The sequence below is a fragment of the Diadema antillarum genome, unplaced genomic scaffold, assembly GCF_040938485.1.
Source record: "Diadema antillarum isolate AM-2024a unplaced genomic scaffold, OU_Dant_1.0 seq00000375_RagTag, whole genome shotgun sequence".
NCBI classification, from domain to species: domain Eukaryota; kingdom Metazoa; phylum Echinodermata; class Echinoidea; order Diadematoida; family Diadematidae; genus Diadema; species Diadema antillarum.
In genome coordinates, this window is record NW_027271374.1 from 36,868 (window position 1) to 64,692 (window position 27,825).

At 37.8% G+C, this 27,825-nt stretch overlaps 1 protein-coding gene across 1 annotated transcript; it reads right to left on the reverse strand.

The window, feature by feature from the left end:
• LOC139731482 (melatonin receptor type 1B-B-like) lies at positions 1–27,825 on the reverse strand. Its single transcript, XM_071642366.1, is given in 4 exon segments — positions 1–351; positions 5,721–6,081; positions 20,976–21,250; positions 27,523–27,825. Coding segments are annotated over 4 exon segments (1,290 nt in total).

The following is a 27,825-nucleotide window of genomic DNA, read 5'->3' on the forward strand; positions in this document are numbered from 1 at the left end:
TTAAGATCCAGACTCAGAGGTGTTCTTGCTCTTGTTCACAGATCCACTCTCCGTATTCCCCGCGTCCCGTCTCAGCCCACAGGTGAATACGGCGCAGATAAGACGCGCGTAGGCTTGCCGGAAGTTCCGGTTGGTGGCACCGTAGATGATGCTGTTGATGCAACTGTTCATGTGCGCCATGACGAGTGCCACGACGTAGACCGTGCGTGGCCACGTGGCCTTAAAGTCGAACACGACGATGACGGCATAGGGTGACCACATGATGAGGAACACGATGACGATGGTGAGCACGCTGCGTAGGAGGCGGAGGTCGCTGTTCCTGATCGACTCCTGCTTTGTGGCCGATGCCGACTGCGGATCATTACATAAACACATAACGATAGAAACAAGGCGAGGTTAAGGCATAATTTACCATTTTCAGATGAAACAAAACCCAGCATTAGTGCTTTAAAACAGTTCTGAAATGTGAGTTAGGGATAGAAACAAACACTGTAAAAACTTGAATCGGTATTTAATCAATGTTTATTATTGTAAAATACACAAAATGTAAACAATAGTTATTAAAAATTCTCTATATAGACTAGACCATCTGCAGTTACGGTTTATCAAGAAAAATACTGATATTTCATGATATTTTGGACTTTATTGTGAAAATATCATATGGTAGAATGTTTTGTGATATAGACCTACATATATCCATCAAATATGATATCTTGAACATTTTTAAATCACTGCTCCTAGAGGTAAACTGGACCTTTAAAGTCATCTGGATGTCCTCATCATGTTCATTGAATATTTGCCCCAGGGGAGCAATCCTGATCAGTAATAACGCAGCAGGATGTAGAATAAAGACGTTTTTGTTTTTGTTTTTTTGTTTTTTTGTTTTCTGCTAGAAAAGCAATGCATCTGGTGCATTAGTATTTTTGCCCAAATATTGGAGAACTCCTCTTTTTTTTGTGGAGGCTTGTAAATTTACTGCCGTGACATATCTATGATGATGCCATCATGATCACCCGTCTCTCCACGGGAGATGAACTTATCCCATTATCTGTTCGACTCCTTTGTATCAGCCTTGAAAGCCATGGCCGCTGACATAGAAATAAGATGATCTCCTTACTTATTGATATACATGGATACCACAACCTTTGACGACATGTAGATCGGTTTGGTTTCCTACACTATCTATCGTGTTAAAGGTAAATATAAACACAGTGTTATTTCAAAGAGGATGGCTAGTACGTAACTGATCAGTGGGAAAGCTGGGGGATGATTGTTCAAATTCTTGTGGGATTCATTTAAGAGTACATTATGTATCTATTGCTCTTTGAAAATTATTTGCTTCATAACGGTCTCATGTTCAAGTAATGTGCAGTTTAATGCACCGTCACTGTACAGGCATGCTAACTTGGAAACATTAAACTGCACACATACTTGAACATGAGACCATTCTGAAGCAAACATTTTTCACACAACAATATATATATATATATATATATATATATATATATATATATATATAATGTACTCTTAAATAGATCCCACAAGGATTGGAACAATCTTTCCCCAGACATTTCCACTGATTCCCAGTGATCAGTTACTAGTCATCCCCTTTAAAGGTAAATATAAACACAATGTCATTTTAAATAGAGAACATCATCACATCTTAGGAGTCAGAAACAACAGTATGCCTACATCACAATCAATTCCATAGCTTGATGAGCACTCCGTCTTGTTATCTGTAAACTTTTGCACTGCAATGCAAAAAAGTGATTAGTAGGGGAATTCGGTGCGTTGGTGGATGTATGGGAGAAAGATCAGAACAGAGTAATTTTGGATATACATGTCCTGAAAAACCGTCAGTATTAAAAGTGAGTTGTTGTTGCTTGTTGTTACTCTTTTTTGGCCTTGTATGCATTACGCTATTACATTTTTATGTACACCCTAAAAAGTGAGGAATCGTCTTTCAAGTATTGTCATTTCAAAGACATTTCTTTTTTCGAGGTTGAATGATGTTAAAGATGAACCAATATGGTTTATAGCAATGAAATAATAAAAAGAGGAAATGCAGTGAGTTGTGTCATGGAAGGCAGAAAAATGTTTGAGTTGTCGCAGAAACTCCTTAAATGCGCTATAGCAGCTTTCATGGATTCTCTTCAGTTGGCGTAAGTATATATATAATAGAGCTATTTACAAGTCGTCCTGTGCTTCCATTATGAAAAAGCCCTGAAAGAATATCGTAAATCCCTTCTCACACACAAAGTTCGCGAGAATTGTACAATTATTGTTATTCAACTCTTTCTAGCGCAATCTATCACACAATTTTTACATAAATATTGCTGTTATATAATCATACTGTCATGATTAGAAAAGCTAGTTGTTGTTTTGTGTGTGTGTGTGTGTGTGTGTGCACGTGTGTTTTGTGTGTGTGTGTGTGTGTGTGTGTGCGTGTGTGTGAGGCAGCTAATTTACCAAAATAGGTCACCCTTTCATGGGGTTCTCTTTTATTGCTTCAAAGCATGTTGCGAGCTCAAGCCTGCTCCTGACACCTCGTTATACAGCTTCTATACTCTTTACTTTTTCCTTCGTGAAAAATGATGGATTCAAAACTCCCTACAAACCATGAAAGGATCGTACGAATCTTCCGCTCCTTTTAATCCGTATAGCCGTCAAAAGGGGCTTATGGAGGAATTGAAAAGAGTACAACTGTATTACGAACTTCGCTGGCGGTATCTCATTCTGCTTCAGGTCTTACAATCAAGTAATATTGTCCAGACAAGCTTTGCCACAAATACTCTAATAATAGAGATTTGCACACTTGATTGACATCAGTTGGACCTGAATCCCTGCTATTGTACATTGGTTAAAGGGATGGTACATTATTGGTGGGATGAGAAATGGGTTTTTAACATTTTTGCGAGATATCAAGATACCACTTGTGAAATAGTACAGAGCATACCATTCTAAGAGGAATTCAAAGTTTATTTGATGAAAATCGGTTTTGGAATGGCTGAGATATCCAAAAACAGAGTAAAACAAAGCGCGGTCGGAATAAAAGGTGGATCCAACCTTTTATTAGTTTTGCCCTGTTTTGAGTATCTTGGCCATTTCAAAACCAATTTTCATCAAATAAACATTGAATTTCTCTTGGAAGTACATGCTTCTTCATATTTCATAAGAGGTTTCTCATTATCTCACCCAGAAATATTAGAAGCTTGAAATTAGGTATCAACCAAAACTATACGATCACTTTAACCTACGACAGCAAAAGTAGATGCATTTCGTTGAAGAAAAAAAACAAAAAAACTTGGGAGTCTCTAAGAGCTGAGTGGGAAAAAAAAATACAGGTGGAGCGACACCCCAAAGCCTTGGTTAAAGTAAAGGGGAAGGGGTTGACTACAATATTCTTGTAATTCAGTGGTGACTTTAGTAGGAAAAAATGTTTAAGGCACATAATGCTGCCGAGTCGCCCTCACACATTTTGTCACATGAGGAAATCTGAAATCCTTGATGTTGCAGCTACCAATCAATCCACAGTAACGAATTGCTGATACTGTGGAGAGAGACTGTGCGAATTATCTTTCAGCAAATTAATGTCATCCCCTCCCCCTTCACCTCTTGTTTACTTTATACTGAATTATTCTATTTTGCATCTACATCTGTAGCAAAACATTTACCCTACAACAGCTTGTGGTTTCCTGTATCATCGATTCTATCATACTAGTCACGTGACCACTTTGTCGAAGCAGCTCAAATACCATGTACAGCTATATCGTTCTACAGTGTGTATAAAGAAAAAGTAATCCAAATTTAGAGGGCTACCGTTTCATAAAATGTCAACTATGGGGAGCGCAACGTTGGTTGTGAGGTAAGGGGAACTCTTATTCTTCCTATTGATACCCCCTCCCCCTTACTAGACGGAACACAGTGCCCCACAGTGTGTTCGCAGTGTGGTCACATTCTCGACTACGTGAAAACGCTCGAATTTCGTGTGGAGATGATTTCACACTGTGGTTTAGTTTTCACAGAGTGTTTACATGGTAATGATCTGTGTCACACTGTGATTTGATATGTGTTCATTCTGTTCAAACGCTCGAACAGTAAGAAGAAATTTTACAGTGTGTTCACAATGCGTTCACACCGTGTTTGTGGGACAATGCGTTCTTTCCAGCAGGGCCAATCTTTGTGTTGACAAATGTCATGCATGACTGAGCACTCCTAACTTTAAAGACTACAATAACAAGTTGCACTTTTCCAAGTTTGAGCGCTATCATGAAGGAACATTGAGTGTCTCTCTGAGATGGATAAGACTTGTCAATGAAAGTGGTCAAATAAGCAGGCCAGCCTGTATGCCTGTAGGTTTACAATTATCAATATATTCATCATGTAAGGAATTTTTCATATAACCTATCTAACAATAACCGTGGTAACACATTGCTGCACAGTTTTAAAAAAAAAAGTTGTAACTGCCTGAAATTCGAGGGGCCAGACTCGACTAGCCTTCATGCTATTTTCTGGTTCCTTATTACCCTTAGTTTTTTTTTTTCCCACGCGACTGCATGTTTTTAACATGTTTGTGATTAGGGTTTATTTCTTACTTTTTATGGTCCATAACCTTCAAAATTGTCACTTGTCGGATAACCTGCATGGTCACGCCGACAAAGGCCGTCCAACACAATCAAATTTTCTATGTTCCTATCAAACACATAGTTCGCAGCAACATACCATGTCTTTAACATCAACAGAGAAAATGGGTTGTGTGTGATATGTTGGCCTTTGTGGGAGTGACCAGGTTATCCAACAGGTGGCCATTTTAAAGATTATGGGCCACAAGAGGTAAGAGGAAATTCTAAACAAAAACCTGCAGTCGTGTAGGCTGGCCTGTTTATTTGACCAAACTTGGAAAAAGTACATCTTGCCATCATTGTCCTTAAGGAGACCTCCGGATGATTTTCAGATTATTACATTTGAACAACTATAAATTAGTTATAACGAGGACAGAGTTTCAAAATTTGTGATAATTGGGATGAAGAATAAGAATATTTTCAGAATTTAGAACAAATTGCAATGAACAAGAATGATGACATGGCAGAGTCACCATATGAATGCATGAGTTGGGCCTCAAGGAAGCAGAACAAAAGAAGAAGGCTTGCATAGATTGTACACTGGTGAACTCGCAAGCAAGCGGTATTGTAATGGAATTACACTGCTACATTTCTGAAATAATGTGAACCCCCTATGTCATCATCCTTGTTCAGTGTAATTTGTTTAAGATTTTTCAAAGTATTGTTTCTCTGCTCAAAAACCGCAATAAATTCCACAAATCTACACATGGAGTTGTCGATTTATGTACTACAGTACATGATGTGAAATTATGAAAATCGTCTGGAATGTCCCTTTAATGTTAGCGTGCTCAATCATGCATGGTATTTGTCAGCATCACAATTAGGTATTACTGGAAAGAAGAAGAGCAGTCCTTTCCTCACAACTAACATTGTGCTCTTATAACAATGTATAATTTACAGTTATGAAAAAGTAGCCCTCTAAAGTTGGATTACCTTTTATTTGATTTGCACTGTACGATACAATGTATATAATTATTGTATTTTCTTTACACGCATATACCAATGATTTTAAAGCGTCGTTTCTGAACATTTACTTTCAATAATTTTTATCTTTTGTTTCCCTTTTGAATTGAGATATAAGAATAATTTAAAGCTCACCATATCTGACTTCTTAAGGCTGTCAATTTCCTTCGTAGACCTTCGGGCATAGATAAAAATTCGGGAGTAGCAGAAGATGAGTGCCGACAACGGTATGCCAAAGCCAGTGGCGATGAAGAAGAAGGTATAGCTGTAGGACGTGGTATAGTTGTACGTGCACAGCATGAGCTTTGGGTCGAACGAGTGGGCGCCCCAGCCCACTAAGTTCGGCATATCGATGAGGAAGCAAGTGCCCCATAACAAGATGAGGAGGAGCGGGAGAGTACGCCTGTTGAAGATCTGGTGGTAAACGTTGCGGTGGACGATGGCCACATAGCGATTGACGCCGACGGAAGCGATGCTCCACATCGAGCACGAACAGCTGAAAGTGGCAAAGTATATCATGACTGTATATAAGGTGTTGCAAGAAACTTGCAATTAATTGCAACTCCCTAAGATCTATTGCAAATCCTGAAATCCATTGCAAACTTGCAATTAATTGCAAACCCCCTTCTTGCAACTGCAACTTGCGATTGATATCAAGTTGCAATAGATCTATCTATTGCAAAGTTTGCAATAGATATTTGCAATTAATCGCAACTCGAATTTCTTGCAACACCCCCTAAAAGATGCAGAAACGAGGGACGGTATCAAACAGTTTTTTTTATAACAAACATATCACAAACGAATTTCAATTACCTTCGAGAATGGCATTTAATCTGCAACATTTTGAGGGCAATATATCAATTCAGAGAAGTCTAAAAAAGAAAGAGATAAGGGTTACTAACAAGACAATAGAAAATACTGAAATAGAATAGCAAGTGGGACAGTTTTGACAATGTGAAGTCTCGCAAAATTTTGCCAAACAACCAAATATTCTCCTATAGTTGTATCGATAGCGATTGCTAACTGGCTAATAAATGTGTCAATGATAATGATTATGATCACCTCACAATTTTTCTTTGATCATGTAATAAGAAAAAGACTGACTGAAATGTACTTTTTTATTAAAAACTGTAAAACATAGATTTCTTCATGGGTGAATAAACTGTAAGGATCCGTCACACTATAGCGTATATATCAGCGAATGCCTAGCGGGTACCAAGGGCAAAATTTGGCAAAGTCCAGATACTCTCGAATCCGCTCGAATTCTTGACCAAAATGTGGTTTTCGAACGTTCGCCTAACGAATGATGAGCATATGCTAACCATGCTAAGAGCGGATAAAGTAACGAATGAAAGCGAATGCGTACAGGTCATCCAACGGATGCTGAGCGGTTAAAACGAATGACCAGCGGATCAGAACATAGGCAAAGCGATACTGCGGCAATCCCGTGACGGATCTCGGCTGACGCACACTTCACCGAATCCTTTTGAGCAGTGACAGTCTCAAGTAATGTTCTGGCTGTGAAAATGGCCCCAAAGAGAGGAAAGCAGCCTGCCAAGCAGGCACAGAAATCACCACCAAGTACTACTGATGTCGCTATCCTCAGTCCTCAAAATTCCCCCAAAACTGCAATCCTTCCACTTCCTTCTGATAACCATGCGGGTAGTCCAACATCCTCCATTGCGTCTGGTGCCTCCAACTGGTCCCAGTCTGGACCTTCAGTGACAAAAAACAACAACAACAACAACAGCGAAACAGAGGCAAACGCTGGAATTTTCACATTCCGGAGGCACAAGAGGATGCCCATTTCTGATGACAATCTGATAAACGCTACCTATGCTGCCCAGATTTGCTGGGCGAATTTGGACGAACGGCGGACGAATGAGAAACGGGCGCAAAGCGAGCAAAACTTTCGAACAGCGGGATGTTAAACAAACATAATGCGGATTGTCATTCGCTTTGTCATCCGCTTAAGATTTTGGACATGTCCAAAATCAAGATTTGGCGAATCTCTACGAACAGCTAGCGGATACAGCGAACGTCAAACGGGTCACGAACAACGAGCAACGGATGTGGGTGTATCTCTAAATTTTCGAATTCGATGGGCATTCGTTGGCTTGATGCGCTTTAGTAAAAACGAAGAAAGAATCAATAAAAAGAATACAAAAATATCAAAAAATTTCAAGATTGTATACGTTATAACTGTAAGTGCAAGTTTTGAGGCGTTGTCATCAGCTCACTCATTTCCATATTCATAATCCATTGACCGTTAAATAAAAAAAAAACTGTTTAGTGTTAATTAGCGGAACTTCACAATTTCATAATTTACCCAAATCTTATCCAATTTTCATCAAAATTTCACTGTTGTGCTTGTTACATTTCACTCTTTCTTTGACAGCACAGAAATAAAAATCGTGGCGGCCACATTGGACCCCATGTCACACGATGTCCGACTTATAAGATAGCGCAGAGCAAAACATTCTTGATCAACGAAATCAATTAGAAAAAGAAATGGGCAGTGGAACGTTTGTTTGTTTGTTTGTTTGATTGTCTCTTGTCTTTTAAGGGGGGCTGCGGGTCCCCATACCCCCTTCCCCTTACACGGGAAGAATTGTCTCTTGTCTTTTAAGGGGGCTGCGGGTCCCCATACCCCCTTCCCCTTACACGGGAAGAATTTTCTCTTGTCTTTTAAGGGGGCTGCGGGTCCCCATACCCCCTTCCCCTTACACGGGAAGAATTTAGCTATAAATGATGTAAATACGGGTGTTCTGAGTTTTCCCGCGATTTTTTATTTTATTTCTTTTCTGCACATTTGCAAAATACGTGTGGGGCTGGGAGGTTGGGGTGGGGAAGCCCCTCCCCCACTTTATCTGTGATGAGGATGTTGAAGTGTGTACAGTGTATAGTACCTAAATACAATTTGTCAATTTCCAGTTGACAAAAGAGACACAATTAATCCATCACAGCACAAGTTAGAATGTTCTCGTGCGCAAACACGACCAGGTAACAAAATCTCTGTAAAAAATCATTTGACACACAAATTTATCAGTAAACAAACATGATAGCAGTAATACCTTCATTAAAAAAAAAATGTCATCATTCAGCGTCACATCTCACTTTCAAGCTCTCTGAATCAATGTTGTTGATACTTTCAGAGACAATTTGAAAGGCAATCTTAATTACAAAGAAAGATTAATCTAAAATAATATTAGTTATTGTCATGTGGTTTTCGCGCAAGATTCTTTGCTCCATAAAATATTGTTTTGTCACCCTATTCCTGATGTTTCACATCCAAATTCATCATTTTTACGCATCCATCATTATTCTCAAAACTGTTTCCTTGTTATAAAGCGATATTCACCTCCTCATGAAAATGCAGCCTATCAATCATCCAAAACACATTATAGCCAAACCTTATTGTTATTACATTTTATATATAAGGATCTGCCTATAACTTTTCTTTAAAAAACGTTAAATCATATCGAATAACAACTAAGGAAGCTGACAGAAGGAAATACATTAATGAAGAAAGGCCAGACATCCGACGTTCAGATTATTTGCAGAGACTATTGATTAATCTATATCCCTTTTCAAGATGTCAGAAACTGATGCTAACATTGGTATCCAACTTTTCGTGAAATTTAGTTTAATCCAGCATAGAAGATGGCGGTGCAGCGGTAGTAGAACGTTTGATGTTGAATATACCTCGCCAGGATGTATTTCTTCATTTCTTTTCTTCTTCTTTATTCTCTCTCTCTCTCTCTTTCACTTCTGGTACTGTTCAAGGACGCACGCCATAAAAGTTTCATGCTGAATGGTTTTTATTCTTACTTTTCGTAGATCGATCTGTTGAGAGTATATTTTCCCCCAAACATTGCAACAATCAGTACAGCGTAGACACAACGCGATGTCATCCCCAGCCCTTCACTTCCCTTTAAAATCTCTTTAAAAACATTTGGTTTATTTGTTAGCCTAGCTGACCTCGCATCGATTGCTTGTAAGATATGAATCTCATCGGTGAAAGAAGAGAGAAAGAGAGAGAAATATCTATCATCATTTTCTTATTTATTCTGAACAACTTCAACTTTTTGGCATATTACATGGAGTGTAATTAATGAAAAATCGATTTGGATTGTTAAAATATAGTAGCATTGCAATCTTTTTTCTTGTCTTCTCCGACTTTTCTCGAGAGATTGAGGTGCATCTAGCCGGCATTCAGTGCCAGAGATAATGGAATCTTCTACATAGAAACGTTTCAATCCTTCCTTGGCTGAAAGAAATGGCATCTCCAAAGCTATTGCAGATATTTTATGTACGGATTTTAACTCTGATGTCGGGTTTTCTTTGAAGTATAAAGTCATTGCATTCATGGTTTTGCAGAGTACCGCATCGACCGCCACTCAATATCCCTGAAAGTAACAAAGAATAAAAAGAAAAGGGAGAGGGGTATATATATGGAGACAAGGAGAGAGAGAGAGAGAGAGAGAGAGAGAGAGAGAGGGGGGGGGGGGGAGAGAACCGATCCAGAAGCTTAACAAAACAGTCTTAATGTCAGACACCATATTTCAGCGTGCAGTTGCAAACGTGTATCAAGCTAGTTAGTCAGTTGGAGAACAATCCACGCCCAGATTAACAAAGAATAACTTTCAATATGAGAATTTCATGGGAAGATTATTATCTCTACCGGTATAACGCATAAGCTCCGTACAATACTGCAGTTACATACTCTATTTATGTTTATATAATGCCTTTATCTTGCCTCATTTTGATTACTGTAGTCTTGTGTTGTATGGTCTGGAACCAGCCTAACTAATTTGCGTCGCTTATTTGTTTTACAGAAAAAAAAAGCAATTCGAATTTGTTCAAACGCTAACCCTCTTGACCACACTCTCACACTGTCTGACAGTGTCTCAGTCAAACTTGGTCTTTGTATGTATAAACATTCGAATGCAATTTTACCTGATATTTTTGATGGTTGTTTTACACTGAATCGTATATTACACAGCATTGAAACTCGAAATAAGGATAATATTGTGTTGCCATTTTGTCGTTTGAATATAAAACAACAAATTCTATTTTATATAAAGGTTGTAATGTTCTAGAATGATTTAGATTAAATCTTTAAGAATGTATCCACTTAAAGTACTTTTAAGTCTAGATATAAAAGATATCTTTTAAAGGCCTATTGAATTGTATCATTCAATCTTTGTTAGTTTTGTTCTGTTTGTTAGTTATATTTGTGTAATGTAGTAGCATATGTCTTTTATTTCATTTTATATGTCCATGTAATCTGTAACTGTCATTAAGTACTCTGAATGTAACTCTGAATCTGCGTTTGCATGTATATTCTCATGTATCCAACTCTACAAAGGGGATCACTTGTCTCAAGCCTTTGGCTTTCTTTGTGAACTTCCCGACACACTTTACACTGTATTGAATATCTGTGATGAACACGTAGAAGTAGGATTCGAAATGATCCTGATTTGAACTGAACTGAATCGGATGAAGAAAACAGCAGAATGTGTATCTTATTGAAGGTATTTGCAATGGGAGCTATATATTATCGCATTTGACCTGTACTCATTTCACGTAACAACTCAAACATTTTGGAAAGGAAATCAAATTTTCTTATGTGTGTGTGTGGGGGGGGGGGGGGGGTAGGTGTAGGCCTATATATTTTTTGTTTGTTTTGCTTTTTGCTCACTTTAACATAATGATATGGATCTTTACGAATAAAGCGCACGTTGATGTTGATGAAGGATGCTATTCCTGAAAGGAACCGGTGGATGAAAAGAGAAGAGTGTTTATATTATGGTTCTCATCTGCGATCTGGGACTAAATTAACATGGTTGTTTTCCCTTACTGGCGTCGAGTCTTTCTATCAGAGACTTAATAATCGATAAGCAAGGGAACAGAACGTAATTAATTTGTGCCGCTTCTCACTTCTCCTGCCGCGTAATCTACCCGAAGCAAAGATGCCGGGAACCGTTGCTGATGCACTAAAATGAGTACGATATGAAAGCGTCACCGCACCACGACAGCGAACGACATGAGAACAATACAGTACGTATATTATTCACGGTCAACACTGATTTTACTTGCCTATGTTTTAAAATCAACCTATTCAATGTCCTAGGATTTTTCGCAATTGCCTGTAAAACTGGGTTGAATAGTTAGATACCAATTACGGCTACTCATAATACGGACTGTATAAGAGCTGTCAATTCATCAATGCCATTAATTGCGTGTCATTACGACTTGACCTTACTCAGTATTATTGCCTTTTTTTCCACATATCTGTCTTGCTCGTTATATATTGCTAAAAAAATGAAAGAAAAAATGGAATAGAATTTCATTTTCATTTCATATTTTTTTCATATTTGGCACGAAAAGGGGACAGAAAGAATACAAGACCAAAATTATATGGCATATATTATCAGGTGAAATTTCAATGAAGTCGGACTCAAAACACTAAGCTCTGTTTCCAGCAGCGTTGGCCTATGCTCATTGTACGAGAAATATTATGGGGCCTACGTAAAAGCAAGCTTGTTCAGTCGTAGGTCCCAAGAAGAATTTTCGTGTTTCGAAATCAAAACAAAAAGAAGGAAGCATTTAGAATTACATGGAGGATTTTTGTTTGTTTGTTGTATCATATTATCCTATCGCGAAAGACGAGAAGCCCGTGTGGTTCTGATATGAAAAGGAGAGCAAGAGAGGGAAAGAGAGAGAGAGAGAGAGAAAGAAATAGGAAAAGGGCAAGGGGAGAGGGAGAGAGAAATAGGGGGAGGGGGTGCACCAGTGGGGTATTATCATATGGCAAGATCACTGCATTACGTTGAGTTGAGGGTTATTTTAGCAGCATAGAAAAAAAAACCCAACTTTTATCCCTTGCAGTCATGTAATAATCACGTGATATGCTCTTTTCGAAGGGGTCGGGTAAAACCCCCAACATCAGTCTGTTTATTCATGTATTGATACGAGCTTATTTTATGATATTAATTTATTTTCATCTAGTGATCCATATTTTGTATGTCTTTAACTCTACATAATACCATTTTGCTCAAGCTGATAAATTGAGAGGGATGAATGACAGGTATAGCCCCATTGATATATATATATATATATATATATATATATATATATATATGGCAGCTCCAAAATGTCCACTACCAAAATGCGTTGTCCCCAACTCATGTCAAAATTACCCAGCTGACAGAAAATTTGAAATGATCAAAATACTGGAAAGAAAATGTCGCGTGATAAAAAAAAAGAGTTGCACTGCCAATTCCACTACCCATTAGAGTTACTGCCGTTATAGCATGAAGAGAACATAAATGTTGGTGCTTTTTTCTCTCTTCTGCAGAATAATGACAAATTTGTCCTTGTGCTGATTTATCCTGAGCCATGGTTTCACAGTGCTGTTTTTAAAGATGACAATTAATAAGGCTTTACTCGATTAGTCATTGATAACTTAAGTTTCCAGGGAGTTACGAACTATTCTTAATTGAATTAAAATTTATGTATGATGCTGCTGGCTTTATCTGTATTTTCGACATAGCATTACAGTATACACCGCTTGCATCACGCATAATGTATTATGAATTACTATAGGCCTATATCTATGACGTAGTTTTAAATGTGGACGCCCGTGTCAGACGATTCAATATTGGAAATGTATGTTTCTACAATGCTTGAAGATTTTTCACTTCAGGTATATACAACATGTATATATATATATATATATATATATATATATATATATATATATATATATATTTATATATACACTCAGCAAAAAAAGTAAGTTCCCCCCTAGCATTTGTGGATATATCTCAAAAAGTATTCTAACTACTCTAAAGTACTCTAACGGAAATGGATAAAGAATTTTATTACTCATAACATGAGTGGTAAATCATTGGAACCAGATATCATTATTGGTGTGGAAAATGCCTTTTATGTCAAAATGCATGGAAACAAAAGTTGCACTTTAGTGATTTGCAATGACTTTTACACAAATAATCAAACAATCATTCATGATTCTGAACATTTAAGCATGGGTTATTGCATATTTTTCTATCTCTTTCTTTTCATGACCATATAGTGAAGTATTTGATAATTGATATGACCACCATCCGCAATGACCAGCCGCCATCTCCTCCTCATACTGTTAACTAAAGTTTGTACTTGGCGCGCTCAATGTTGGCCATGCTCTCTGCAAGATGCGCTGAAATTCTTGCAGTGAAGTGTCATATTTCAACTTCTTGCTCGCTTTCCACTTAATGATACCCCAAAGATTCTCTACTGGATTACAGTCAGGGGATCTTGCAGGCCACTCCATACGTTCGATGCCATTTCCCTCAGCAAACTGATCTACAACTTGAGGGCATGATGCAAAATGCCCACAGGCACATTAATGTGATCAACCTAAATTGGAATTACAAATCACATGGCTTCTACCAATATTTTCATATTGAGAAGGCATATTGTTCAAAAAGTATGCATAACATCTGTTTAATAGGGAATCACATTGTACCTGAAGAAATTCCTGAGAATTACACTATTTAAAAAGATCATTTGATAACTTACATAGGAAATGCATACAATATGCTTCCTATGGCCTAAAGTGCAACTTTTTTTCCCATGCATTTTGACATAAAATGCGATAATTTACACCAATAATGATATCGGGGGCCCGTTGCATAAAACTTACCATTGAATTTCAATGGTAACTACCGTCAAAATTAGGCGTCACAGCCAATCAGCATCAAGGATTATAAAATTTACCGCTAATTTGAAGACTTACCGCTAGAAAGGAGCGGTAAGTCCAGCGGTAAGGGTTTTATGCAACAGGGCACTGGTGGCAATGATATGCCATTCATGTTATGAGTAATGAAATTCCCTATCCATTCCCGTTCGAATTATGAACATCCGTAAAATACTTTCTGAGATATGTCCAAAAATGTTAGGGGGGAACTTACTTTTTTTGCTGAGTGTCTAATATGTATACAATATATATGTATATAATGTATATATATATATATATATATATATATATATATATATATTATATATATATATATATATATATATATATATATATATATATATAATATATATAGTATATACATACATTATACACACACACTGTATAGCTGCATCGCTTCGGTGATCCCTCGCATTTTTCATGCCCAAGTTGATTTACATCTTCGGGTTCTTGTGTGTGTGTGTGTGTGTGTGTGTGTGTGTGTGTGTGTGTATCTTACAGAGAGAGTGTCTGTCAGTTCATGCACGTGTCAATATATGCCTTGGTCATTTGGCCTCTGCTTGTTAAGAGAATCCTGCGTAATGTAACCCCCTGTTTATCTCAAGGTTCAAAAATTATGCTGGCAGCAGTCAGTTATAATTAAGATCATGAGCGCAAATGTGAATAATTTAGTAGGATGTATTCTCCCCTTTCTATGCTACATTTATCATGATGATAAACTTCTTTGCCGAAATGATGGTGACGATTTCTTTTTGTCTTCATTTCCATTAACCGTTGTCAGACGAAAACATTTGATCTAGAAAAGAGGAGTTCATGAATGCTAAAATTTCATCATGGAGAAAGAAAAAAAAAGGTGATGAAAGTTATTGATTGTGATAGATTAATCCACCTTTATTATTTCTGCTATTCTTAAACACATATTGCACAAAGCAGACTTTGGCGTTAAATGTGCTTACCGTCTACGGATAAGGACAACAGATAAGGACTTTGTCTTTGCTGTGAAGTCAGTATGGGTTACAGTTCGTTATTCCGAAGATTCGTTATTCCGAATGATCGTAATTCCTAAATTAGATAATTTTTTTTTTCTATGTTCATTGTTCCGAAGGCTCGTTAATAGATAGAGTTCGTTATAGAAATGTTATGTACACACACACACACACACACACACACACACACACACACATGCAATACAATACTTATTGGCAAACTGGAATACAATCTCCTTCTCCATATGCCCCTCCTTTTCAACATTATTGTCATCAGGATGAATCATGCATGATGCCGAAACATTTACCGTAAGAGGTCATAAAAAAAAACACACACACATGTGTGTACTAATCATCCTCTCTGACATTACCAACCTCTACAACTCGACAAAAAAGTTGACCCTTCTCCCCCGTCCCTCCAGGTTTCGCCACATTTTATTCCATTTGTGGATTAATGAACCTTTTGAATAATGAAACCCATTTCGTGTTTGAATTCAAAGAACCTTCAAAATAAAAAACCTTTTTTTTTTTCAATTTTCAGATTACCGCACCTTCGGAATCACACCACAAACCCCAAATGAACCCATTTTCGTTCTAAGATTAACGAACATCTACATTTAGGGAACTTGTGTGTTGTAGAATAAAAAGAACCTTCGGAATATTTAAACGAACATGACAATTATCACAAGTATTCAAATATCAAACCTCATTTTCAACTTAAAAGGGCGGTATGAGGACAGTGGTGATTTGTGCAAGCTTTTATTGGGTTTGATTGATACCTGATACAATACACTACTCAATGTTAATGTCAACTGTGAAATTCTGTTAAACACGCAGAAACACGAATTAGCCAACCAATTATAATCAGAAAGATTTCACATTCAAGTACTTTACATGGTGAACAAAACTACAAGCGCAGGGCCGGCGGAGCGTTTTCAAAAGTGTGTGTGTGTGTGGGGGGGGGGGGGGGGGGGAGGGGGGGGGGAGGGGGGGGGGGAGGGGGGGGGGGTTACTTCCGGGCTTCATGAGCTAACAAGCACAAGAACAGCAACAACAAAAAAAGGTCTTCAACTCATCTCTCCCCTACCATTTCCGGGTTTCTTCAGCTGACAAGCAAAAAAAAAAAAAAAAAAAAAAAAAAAGGCTTTCAGCGGAAAAAACATAACCTTACCGCGCTCACACTCCAAGATCTCTATCTATTTCTATTTAGTGCCACTTACGTACTTCCAGGTTAAAAAAAAATTGGAGGCCCAAAGTGATGACACCTTATGTATTCCTTTGTATTTGCACAAAAAGTGGGGGCCAGAGTCCCCCCCCCCCGTTCCGCTGGCCATAAAGCGTATAATGTACAAAATGTGCAAAATGGTGAAATGTTTACTCTTTTTACGAGATACTATTTTTACTATAGAAATTAAGAGGTTTGAAGAATAACTGCAATAATGTAATCCGCAACATATTACCAGAAAGTTCTGTACAGGATTTCAAAACCGTTCCTCTGAAATAAAGCTTAATTTTTTTTTGAAATCAAGAAACTCTTCTTTGGCAATTTGGTCTTCATGTCAAAAGTCTCTGGAAGAGCGCTGCGGCTCGGAGCTTGAAACATCAAAGCCAGCGGAATGATACGGATTCAATTCCTATACTGTAGAATCTTCCCATAAATTTGATCAAATTAGGAAGTCTTTCCACTCCTTCTCTATCCTCTCCCAGCTACGATCGATACAATGGACCATACAATAAGCATTGCACGCCCGCGTGCAGACAAACAAAAGGACCAAAAAGAACAAAATATTAATTCCATTAAACGCCACTGATTGCTTTATATGGGTGCTGTTCGTTATTCCGAAGGTTCGCTATTCCGGAGGTTCGTTATTCCTAAGGGTCGTTATTCCGAAACACGCAAATTCCCTATACAGGTTCGTTAATCCGAAAATTTGTGGCGTTATTCCGAAGGTTCGTTATTCCGAAGATTGGTTAATCCGAAAATGAAATTTGGAACAATGAACCTTCGGAATGACGAATCTTAGGAATAAAGAGCCTTCGGAATAACGACCCTCCGGAATAACGACCTGTAACCCTTTTCATTTCCTCCTCATGGAAATCATAGCCTTGCCAAAGATATTTCATTAACACGCACTTTTAATGCCGAGACTGATAATAAAAGGTCTTCTTAGTTCCTTTCACGGTGGATGACTGGCAATATAATATTGGATTCATACCCTTGGATTTGACATTGTATACCATCATGCACTAAAACTGATTAATGATGATGCACCTCTTCATCAGGACATCTATGATGTCTACACTGGACAACAATCATCTGTTTATTTTTTTTTTCATGACTTCTACGGATCTAACAACGTAGTGCCACGTTAAATCTTTGTTCGTTTCATCTCGAATTTTCGCAGTATTATCTTTCAGCAACTAATATAATGGGACAGCGAAATATTTACATAACTGCGGTCTTTCTTTGTTTTCTGAATTTTGATAAAGCATATACTAGAGCATCAATCACTCCTGATTTAGACTGCAGCGGGTGATTTTTGTTTTCACTGTGTCTAGTTCCATCATTGCCTGACCAAGAAGAAAAAAAAATATTTCGAATCTTAACGGATCAATGACTGCACACGTATCTTCAGCCCTATCGAGTCAACCGTAATAATTAATTGGCAATATACGTAAATCCGACCATCCGTTTGAGCCTATTGTATTACGCAAGCCAATTTACAGTGACAGACATCGATATAAAAAAGGTCGTTCCCCTATCGCCTGCCTCCATATGAGTTCAATTAAAGTGAATTTGCGATGCATATGCGCGTTGACCTGTACTGATTATATTATTCTTTTCTTGCGGTTTCTATACACCACCCCCATCCCCACCCCCCCCACCCCCCAAAAAACCCCAAAACAAACAAAAAACAAACAAAAAAAAAACTTTCCAAGCCAAGCCTCTAAAAAATTACATTGTGTCAGTATTGGTAAGGTAGTTGTAATAGGAAAAGACACTACAGAATGCACCTTCCTTTCGACTGGGCGTAACTAGTTTCTGTAGCTGCTCTGCCTTTTGTTAATCATGTTTTATAAAAAAGAAACATGAAAGTTATGCTCAGTCAAGGAGAAAGTGCACTCTAATCTTTTGTTAATCAATTAGTCTTTTAACGATGATTTGACAGATGATGTCATTGACAGAATCGTGGTTTGACAGGCTATGTTTTGGGCTTATCCATGTAATCTGAGGGGAAAAAAATTGCAGTGAAAGATAGATAGCATTCACATATTCAGATAGTCAATGATTGGCAAAGTAAGCGATATGAGGGTATCATGAATCAACACTAGTCAATACGGACTTGCAACGCACAGTTCCTTTAACGCAAATTTTTGTTGACAAGTACGAAATAGTGAGCTTCATGAATTATTTTGACATTATTTAAGCAGGAGCAGAAAAGACGCGCAAGTATGATCAATAATATTAGTCACAAAAATTATATCAATTTATCATGTAATTTTAATTTCAACCTATTTTTTGTACTCCCTACGAAGAAAATGGGTATTAGACGAAATTGATACTAGACAAAATGAGTTTAGCCGTATAGTGTTGTTAGACTAATTGGGAAGTAGGCCAAGTGGCACTAAACCGTAAACATAACAGGGCCCAACTTTTTTTCTCTGGTGGCCCGTTCGGGCAACTTAACTCTTTGAATTCAATATTTTTGTGGCCCGAAAAAAGACAGTTGCCGGAAATATGAGAAAATATAAAAGGTAATCTTCAATGTTAGCTGCTTGATGGAACCACCAAAAGAAAGCCTTTTTGAAAATATTGAGTGGACCGACATCATTTTTTTTTTTTTTTGGCCCAGGCCACCGGGCCACCGCTAGGCTAGTGTCAAAGGTAATGCTTTGTATGGATACACCCAACGCAACAACATCGAAAAGCCATGGGAAATTCACTTTTAATCTATTAAAGCACGAAATTATGACACATCGTTTAAAGTAGATGTGAGATTTTAGAATAATAGTTTAATTCTTGCAAACTCTAACTCACAAACAAACGTATTGCTGCTGACCACTATACTATCAGACACCAGTGCTTTGCAACAATTCATTTTATTGGCAATTACGTCACTTAGGGCTAGGAGTTTAAGTCGAAAAAATAAATTTCTGGTTAGTTTTATTTTTCAATCTTTATTATTTCTAGTTCGATCGTTGTTAGTCAAGTCAACCATCGATTTGACCTGTAACCCTGCACCTTATGGAAGCAAAGCCAGTTTGTGGTGTCTTCGTTGCTTGCCCTAACATATCTGAATAAGCCAGATTGGGATTCAACTTTGAGCATAAGCAGGAAAAAGGGTCACTTGTACCAGCAGAGCATGTTGGTCTTTAAATTCACTGAGATAAGCATCTGCAATGTAATGATTATTCAAGTGTACTTATAAAGTGGTGCTTGCTATAAGTACATCAATCTGACAGCAAAAGCGGTGTTTGACGATATCAATAGAAAAAAAAAAAAAGATTGTTAATATATTCAGTGGAAAAAAATGAAATGGATGCTTTCCAAAGTGCTAACTGATGGATCATTCTGGCCACCTGATTATGCGCAAGTACATCCTTTGTTTGAACATGACTGATAAATTTCATAAATTGTTACTCTGGGCAATTTTAGACATTCTATCGCCTTGAAAACTAGTGCAGTGCCCAATCAACTGAAAAAAAAGAAGACATGTCATTTTTATCCATTATTTGCACATGAGCTAACCCCGAAGTGGCTTATTCGCCTCCCCCTTACCTCCCTCCCTCCCTCCCCCTCAAACCACCACCAACAGCACCTGCAGGACCAGTACATTACTCTTGCGACTTTTTTTGTCCACGTTTCAAATGCAACTGTCCAAGTAGTGACCAGAAAACTCCTAATTCACTTTCCCCATGCCTCTACGCAATGTCATGAGAAAAGACAATACATATTCATGAATTCAATTTGGCCTTCGAGAGCATCAGCAATTAAAAAGGTGAAAGTCAAAATAGATTATGATTGATAATATATAGGATACAAAACAGGTATTTCTTTTTGGTATACAATGCAATTGTCACATGCTTTACAAGTCTTCAAGATTTAGAATAATTTCCCTGTTGGAAAGAGCACAGTGTCCCACAATGTATTCACAAGTGTTCACATAGTCGACTATGTGAAAACGCTCAATTTTTACGGTGTGAAGATGAGTTCAAAGTGTTTTGTGGGTTTTTTCAAAAAGAGTTCACATAATAATGTTTTGTTTCTGACTGTGAACTGATGATTCACCGTGTGTTCGCAATATTAAAACGCTCGAACAGTGTGAAGAGATTTTACAATGTGCTCACAATGAATTCACACTGTGTTTCACTTTGTGTTTCACACTGTGGGACACAGTGTTCTTTCCAGAATTTTTTTTCTTCATCACTATCATCGCGTTATTTGAAAGGGTTAGAAAGAAGATAACCGCTCTCTTCTTCATGTAATTTTCGTTTCATGATAATGACGCTGCTTCTTTTTACGTCTATGCAGAATATTGTGATATGCACTGTAACTGATCACATCTTGACATTTTCTACGTTTCTTCATCTTCTTTCAAAGTCAAAGTTACAAATCATACACTTTGACAAAGAACCCACCTGGTTATACACACAACGCCGATGATTTGGCACAGCGCCTCCTTGTCACTAAAAAACTCTCCTGCGGTCACCAAGCCAGTAATGGCGAAAGGATTCAGAAATGCCGAAACGCAGAGATCGGCGACAGCGAGGTTGACCACGAAGGCATTCCCTAGGATGCGAAGTTTTCGATGGGTGAGAACGGCCCAAATAACGAGGACGTTGCCGATGCAGCCGACCACAAACATGAACACGGTAACGAGAAGGAGCATTCAATTCTTGACGACATCGTCGTCCTGATAAGGGTTTCACGTAGTGTACATTGGTGACGCGAACAGCTGTAGATTCAGGCATGATCGCTCACCCACAAAATTTTCCGTGAAAAGAGTTGATACGACACTCCCGTTCATCGTAGCCGTCATCTTTCCCCTGATCGGACAACCCAATTACTGAGTCTTTCCCGTCCCCCCGTGTCCCCGCTACTCTGGGCAAAGCACCAGTGGACACGCGGCAGGCCGTGGCACGTATATATACCCCTATCGGATCGGAATGAAATCCCGAAGATGCGTTTTACCGGTCGATCGTGTGCAACGTCCTGATACCCGCTTTAATAAGCCCAACTAAGATTTCCCGTGATCAAATTATAGCAATGATACTGAAGTAACGACGTCGTAACCATGAAAACTTCAAAATTGTCCAAAGTGCGCCCTCAGAGTGTATATGTTCGTGTACTTTTATATATATATATTTTTTTTTACTAATCCAGTCTTCAACATTGATTCGATTACTTGAATCATTATTTAGTTGATCAATTAGACATTCATATTTTGCACACCCACGAATTTTGGAACCTGTAGTTTTAAGAGTTCATTTTTTTTTTTTAATGTAGGTCTCTTCATCAATTAAGGTTCTCTTACTTCTTCGAGACACCTGTCGAACAACGAAACGACTATGAATTTTTTTTTTTTTTGCTTAGTAGTTCGTGATTTTATTTTTTTGATGTGCAATACAAGCACGTGGTTTTATGTGTTTCTATCTTTATAAGATATTCATTTATGTCACAGAAATTGTGATTCCTTTGAGAAATATACAATATAAAAGATTTTGACAATTAGCCGTTCAGTTCATGGGCTGCTTGGTAGCTATGATTGCACGTCATGAGACCGACAACGACGAGATAGAGCCCACGAGTCATACAGCCCATGAGTTCGACACTAAGCTAACAAGGCCCACGAGACCGACACATGAACTAAGCCCCTCGTTGTATCTGTCGAACTCGTAGGCTGTTTTTACCTAGTGTCGAACTCAAAGGCTTGTCGAACTCGTGGGCTGCATGACTCGTGTGGCATGTCTCGTGGGATGACCCCGGTAGCCATTGGCCAATGTGGTCCCAATATATCCAATTGACTGAAAAGTTCATACTTAATACTTAGTCCCTTTTTTTAATAGTGAACCAAAAGTGGTTTAGCATATAAACTGACAAACTATAACAACAAAATTCAAACTGTATTTATACGCAAGTTATTTGAGTGGTCAAACCAGTCAGAGCAAAAAGATGAAAAAAGTTATAAAATAATTCATCTTCAAGCCTTTGAAATGTCAATTTCTTAATAACCTTATACGATGCAAATGACCATTCATGGATTGTGTAAATGAAGTGACTAATCCTGTTGTGTCTTAACCAAAAATCTTTTGAAAAATTTTCAGTCAAACATAAAGAAGTTAAACTAGAAATATCAGATAAAAGACAAACTGATTATTTGAGTGATAAGCCCGTTCTGCTGTCACCTCAGCTTGTACTTCAGAGTTTTGGGGAAGGATAAAATGCATATTTATGCTTCGGCTGGTAGATAGGGCCTACCATGTGGTAAGAAAGGGCAAAGATATGATTACACTTCCCAAGGATCTTTTCACTGGTATTACATAATGTAAGTGCGAACTTTACTGTACAGTGTTGTGTTCATGCCCGATATGGTTGATACATATTACGTAGCCTATGTGTGTGCGTGCGGCCTTGTGTGCTTTGGGAAGGCCAACGATGAAACTCTGTAGGAGGGTTATATCGGTTAAAAGTCGGTGGAATGAAGTGAAGAGAAAAGATAGCAATGAAAACGGATAACGCAATAAAGGCATTGTATCGACTGGGGGTCAGTACAATGTATATCATAACGGTGAAGAGAAAAGATGGCAATGAAAACGGATTATGTTATGAAGGCACCTGCATGAGTAGAAAGATGACAAGTTTGTTTCCCGTGAGGTGATGCTCATTACCATTTTATGATACCTTTCCTAAGGCCTGTTGCATAAAGCGTTCTCACTGAGAAAACTCGTGCTGATTTGTAGCAGAAATTTTCCTGTGGTAAAGTAAATGACGCAATCATAATAACCCGAATTTTTCTGTTCTTTTTAGCATTTAGGATTATTATTATTCTTTTTAAGGTCTGGAAGGAGGCGGACGTGACGTGACATCAGCCTTGATATATTCTTTTTCCTATACTAAGATTTTGACATTACGTTTTGGCAATAACCAGATCGTTAGTTATCGATATCTCGACAAAGTGAATCGCAATCGCGATGAGGCTGAGCCGTGCGGCGAGCTATATCGCCTGCGCTGTACAGCATCAGCTGTTAAATTACCGCCGTGCATGCAGTTTGTACAGCAGCTGTGCATGAGACGGCCGGTTGGCCAATAATTCACCCACTTCATATGTGTATGTATATACATATATATATCAGGCGTACACATTGTAACAATTATTAGTGTTTTTATTTTCAGAACTTCATGATGCTTGATATCAACCAAATACGCCACTCACTGTTTTCGAGGTACCAGCTGAAATTATGGATTCCTCGGTGACTGGCATTGCACTATTTTCTTCGAGCAGTCGCCCCTCTGAAAATAGTGCTATGCTAGTTACCGAAGAATTCATGATTTTAACTGGAACCCCTCAGTGCAGGATGTAGTTGATTATAGCCTGGCCTCTTCCTTAAAGATCCTGTTTACCTTTGGGAAAACTGATTTTAAAAGTGTTCAAGATGTCACATTTGATGTATTTGTGTAGGTTTGTTGTATCACAAAAGACCCGACCATTTTCTCTATAAATCATAACTGTAGACGGTTTAGTATGGAAACATTTTTATTACAACTATTGTTCCCATTTTGTGTAATTAACAATACTTAACTGTGATTATACAGATTCAATTTTTTACAGTGGTTGTTTCTATCCATAACTCACATTTTAGAACTTTTTTAAAACATTAATGCTGGGTTTTGTTTCATCTGCAAATGATAAATTATGCCTTTTAACGACAGGAGGCTTTGACATTATACAGCATGATTTCAACGCGTAGAATGCTTAAAAGTGATACGAGCAAAAAGTCGCTGTTTGTTTGCTGAACTATACATTAACTTGATAGCATGGCCTCTGACTTTAATAAGCCACAGAAGGCTTTGGCACTTAAATACACGCTGTCATTGTGTAGAATGCTAAAAGAGCAAGGGCGGAAAAAAATATTGTTTAAGTGCTGTAATATACATTATTTAACAATGCTTGATAGCCTGGCCTCGGACTCAAGCTACAAAAGGCTTTGACACTACCCAGCTACGCTATGAGCGTGATAGATGGTTTAAAAAAACGAAAAAAAAAAACCAACAACAACAACAACAAAAAACCAGCAACAGAGGTGGGCGGGCAAAATACATTTGTAGTCACCATTAGTGTACACGGGAGTCACTACCTATTGTGGATATGACATGTACGAAGTGTGTGTGTGTGGTTGGGTGCGGGTGTGCGTGTGTGGATGAGCGCTGGATTTCTGAGTTGGGAAGGCAGGTGTAGGCCTATATGTGAGGTATTGGTACGGACTAGAATGCATTACCCTTGTTCTCACCTCGCTACCAAGGCACCAAAATGCACCAAAGGCACCTTAAGACTTCCACGCCTTTGCAATAATATACATACACACACACATATATATATATATATATATATATATATATATATATATATATATATATATATGTATATATATATATATATACATATATATATATATATTTATTTATTTATATATATATGTTTGTGTGTGTGTGTGTGTGTGTGTGTGTGTGTGTGTAAAGGCTATAGAATGTTGTAAAGCAGTATCGATACAAAAACATATGGCGAATCAGACAAGACTTGTTACTTTCCTCAAACTTCAACAAGATACTATTTATTTGCGTGAAAATCGCGTGACCCTTCAAGCATTTATGCCCGCACTCCTTGAAGGTAGGTTATGAATTATAATATGATTATTTTCTTTGCACATCGCGAATGAACAAACTGCAGCTAATGTCAAGGTATTGGTCCGAATATAACTGTATAATAGGCGAATTGAAAATATTTACAAATCTTATCTTTACGTTGTTGGGGATTATGTTTGTTTATCGTAATTTTGAAAGTTGCCCCTTCTCAAGATATCCAGTACAGGCCCACATCAGACCGTATCTAAACTTCAACATATATAGGCTTTCATTTGAAATGTGCCTTTCTTTCGACCAGGCTTTCGATTAGCTCATTCACTTTTTTAAAAAAAGCCCATGTTGTGTCAAATCAAGTGGAAAATCCATGCATTTGAGGAGTAAATATTATGTTTTTTCTATTACTTTTGTTTTTTGTACAAAAATCAACAAAAAGGAAGAAGATGTTTGGCGATTTCGAGATAGTGTATAATTATTAAAATCTAGCTCAAATCGGTTTAAAGAAAAAGTTATCCGTAATATGCCCGCTCTTCAGGGTTGGCAAGACCTTGGTGATATTCATTCATGCTTTACACAAATTTAAAGGGATCGTATAGTTTTAGTTGAGACCTAATTTCAGGTTTCTAACATTTTTCGGTCAGATAATGAGAAACTCCTTATGAAATATGAAAGAGCATGTAATTCCATGAGGAATTCAACGTTTATTTGATGAAAATTGGTTTTGAAAAGGCTGAGATATCCAAAACAGAGCGATTCTAATAAGTGTGGGACCCACACTTTTTTATGATTGCTTTGTTTTACTTTGTTTTTGGATGTTTCAGTCATGCCAAACCCGATTTTCATCAAATAAACTTTGAATCCCTCTTAAAATGGTATGCTCTGTACTATTTCATAAGTGTTTTCTTGGTATCTTGCGAAATGTTAAAAGCCCAATTCTCATCTCCACCAATACTGTACCATCCCTTTAATGTGCAACAACTTCTTCTTATGTTCTATTATTCCTCCCCCCCCCCAAAAAAAAAAGAAATGTGTTTTTGGTAGTATCACCATATTATAGGGTCTATACTCCATAGACAGTGAGTATATTTGATATAAATACATTTCACTGTTTGCTTTTATGTTTAAATATTTGCACAATTTACTTCCAAACACTTTTCATGATTTCTTCAAACTAAATGATACTGTTCATTCCTACCCCACTCGTAATTCGCAAAATTTTCATTTAGTAAATCCCAAATTATTAATTGCACAAAAATATATAAGACATAATGGACCAAACCTTTGGAACACACTCCCAGATCATGTTAAATCATGTAAAACGTTATATTCTTTAAAGGCTAGGTTGAAAACTATTTAACGGTCAGATCACAATACAGAATCTGAATATAGATTTTGTTTCGCTTGATCAGAACTTTTTTTTTTCAGTAAATTGGATTTAAAATTACAGCAGATGTACAAAATGTTTCTGTGCCTACCATCTCATTTCATTCCCATTACCTTCATCATCAACACCATCCATTTCATTATCACACTTTTCTTTTCTCATCATGACCCCGTTGTCATCATCATCATAATTCACCTTATTTCTATTCGTATTTACGCACCAAAATAAAAAAAAAAAACAAACAAACAAACATGATGCATGTTCAGTAGTATTTCCCCATTCCGCTATACATAATATGTGTATTATTTAGATGGGTTTCCTGGGCTGACACCTGTTCATGCATTTTTTTATAGTGGCAGCAGTCCTTCTTCCACATAATTTCTCAGGTAATTATTTGGAAATTTGGTAATACGATTTTGTTAATGGAATTATTCTAAACATTCATTTTTCTTCTGCGAATCATGTACATTGTAATCTGTATACTGATATTTTATGTGATATTACCAAAAAGAATCTTGACTTATGTATGAAATTGTGTTGGAAGAAAAATAAAACAAACAAACAAACAAACAGTGAGTCAAGTCACAGGAAGAAAACGATAGGTACTTTAAGAGAAGAAAAGGAATTAATCTTTATTGTATTTGATTCAAACAAAAAGAAAAACACCAAGGAGAAGACTAGTAACCCTCTCAACATCGCGAAAAATTGGACTCTTAAAATAATTATATCTCTTCTGAGAGTTATGTTTTGTTTGTGTGTGTGTTTTTTTCAGAACACATTGCTTCCTTTTGAACGAAGATGTTGGATCAATGATTACCATTAGGCCTAAATCATAAAGACGCGCAAGCGCAACCATCCTTAGAACAAGACCGGTAACTGAAACGATGTGACGACGACTTTAACAACAACAGCAAGAAAAACCCAGCTTACCTCGTGATACATACGGCTCCTAAAGACTGACAGAAACTGCTTCTGTTGTCGAAAACCCGCCCCGTCGACTCCAGTCCCGCTACCCACAACGGATTGATGAAGGCCGACACACAAAGATCCGCCACCGCCAGGTTGACTACGAACGCGTTGCCGACGTGCCGAAGCCTCGGGTGGGTGATCACGGCTGCGATGACCAGTACGTTCCCCAAGCATCCGATCACCGCGCACGTCCCCGTGAGGACCTTGAAGGCCGTGTTCACGTCAGTGTCTTCCTCGTAAGGCCGAAATTCGGCGTCAGTGACCACCAGTGCTTCCAT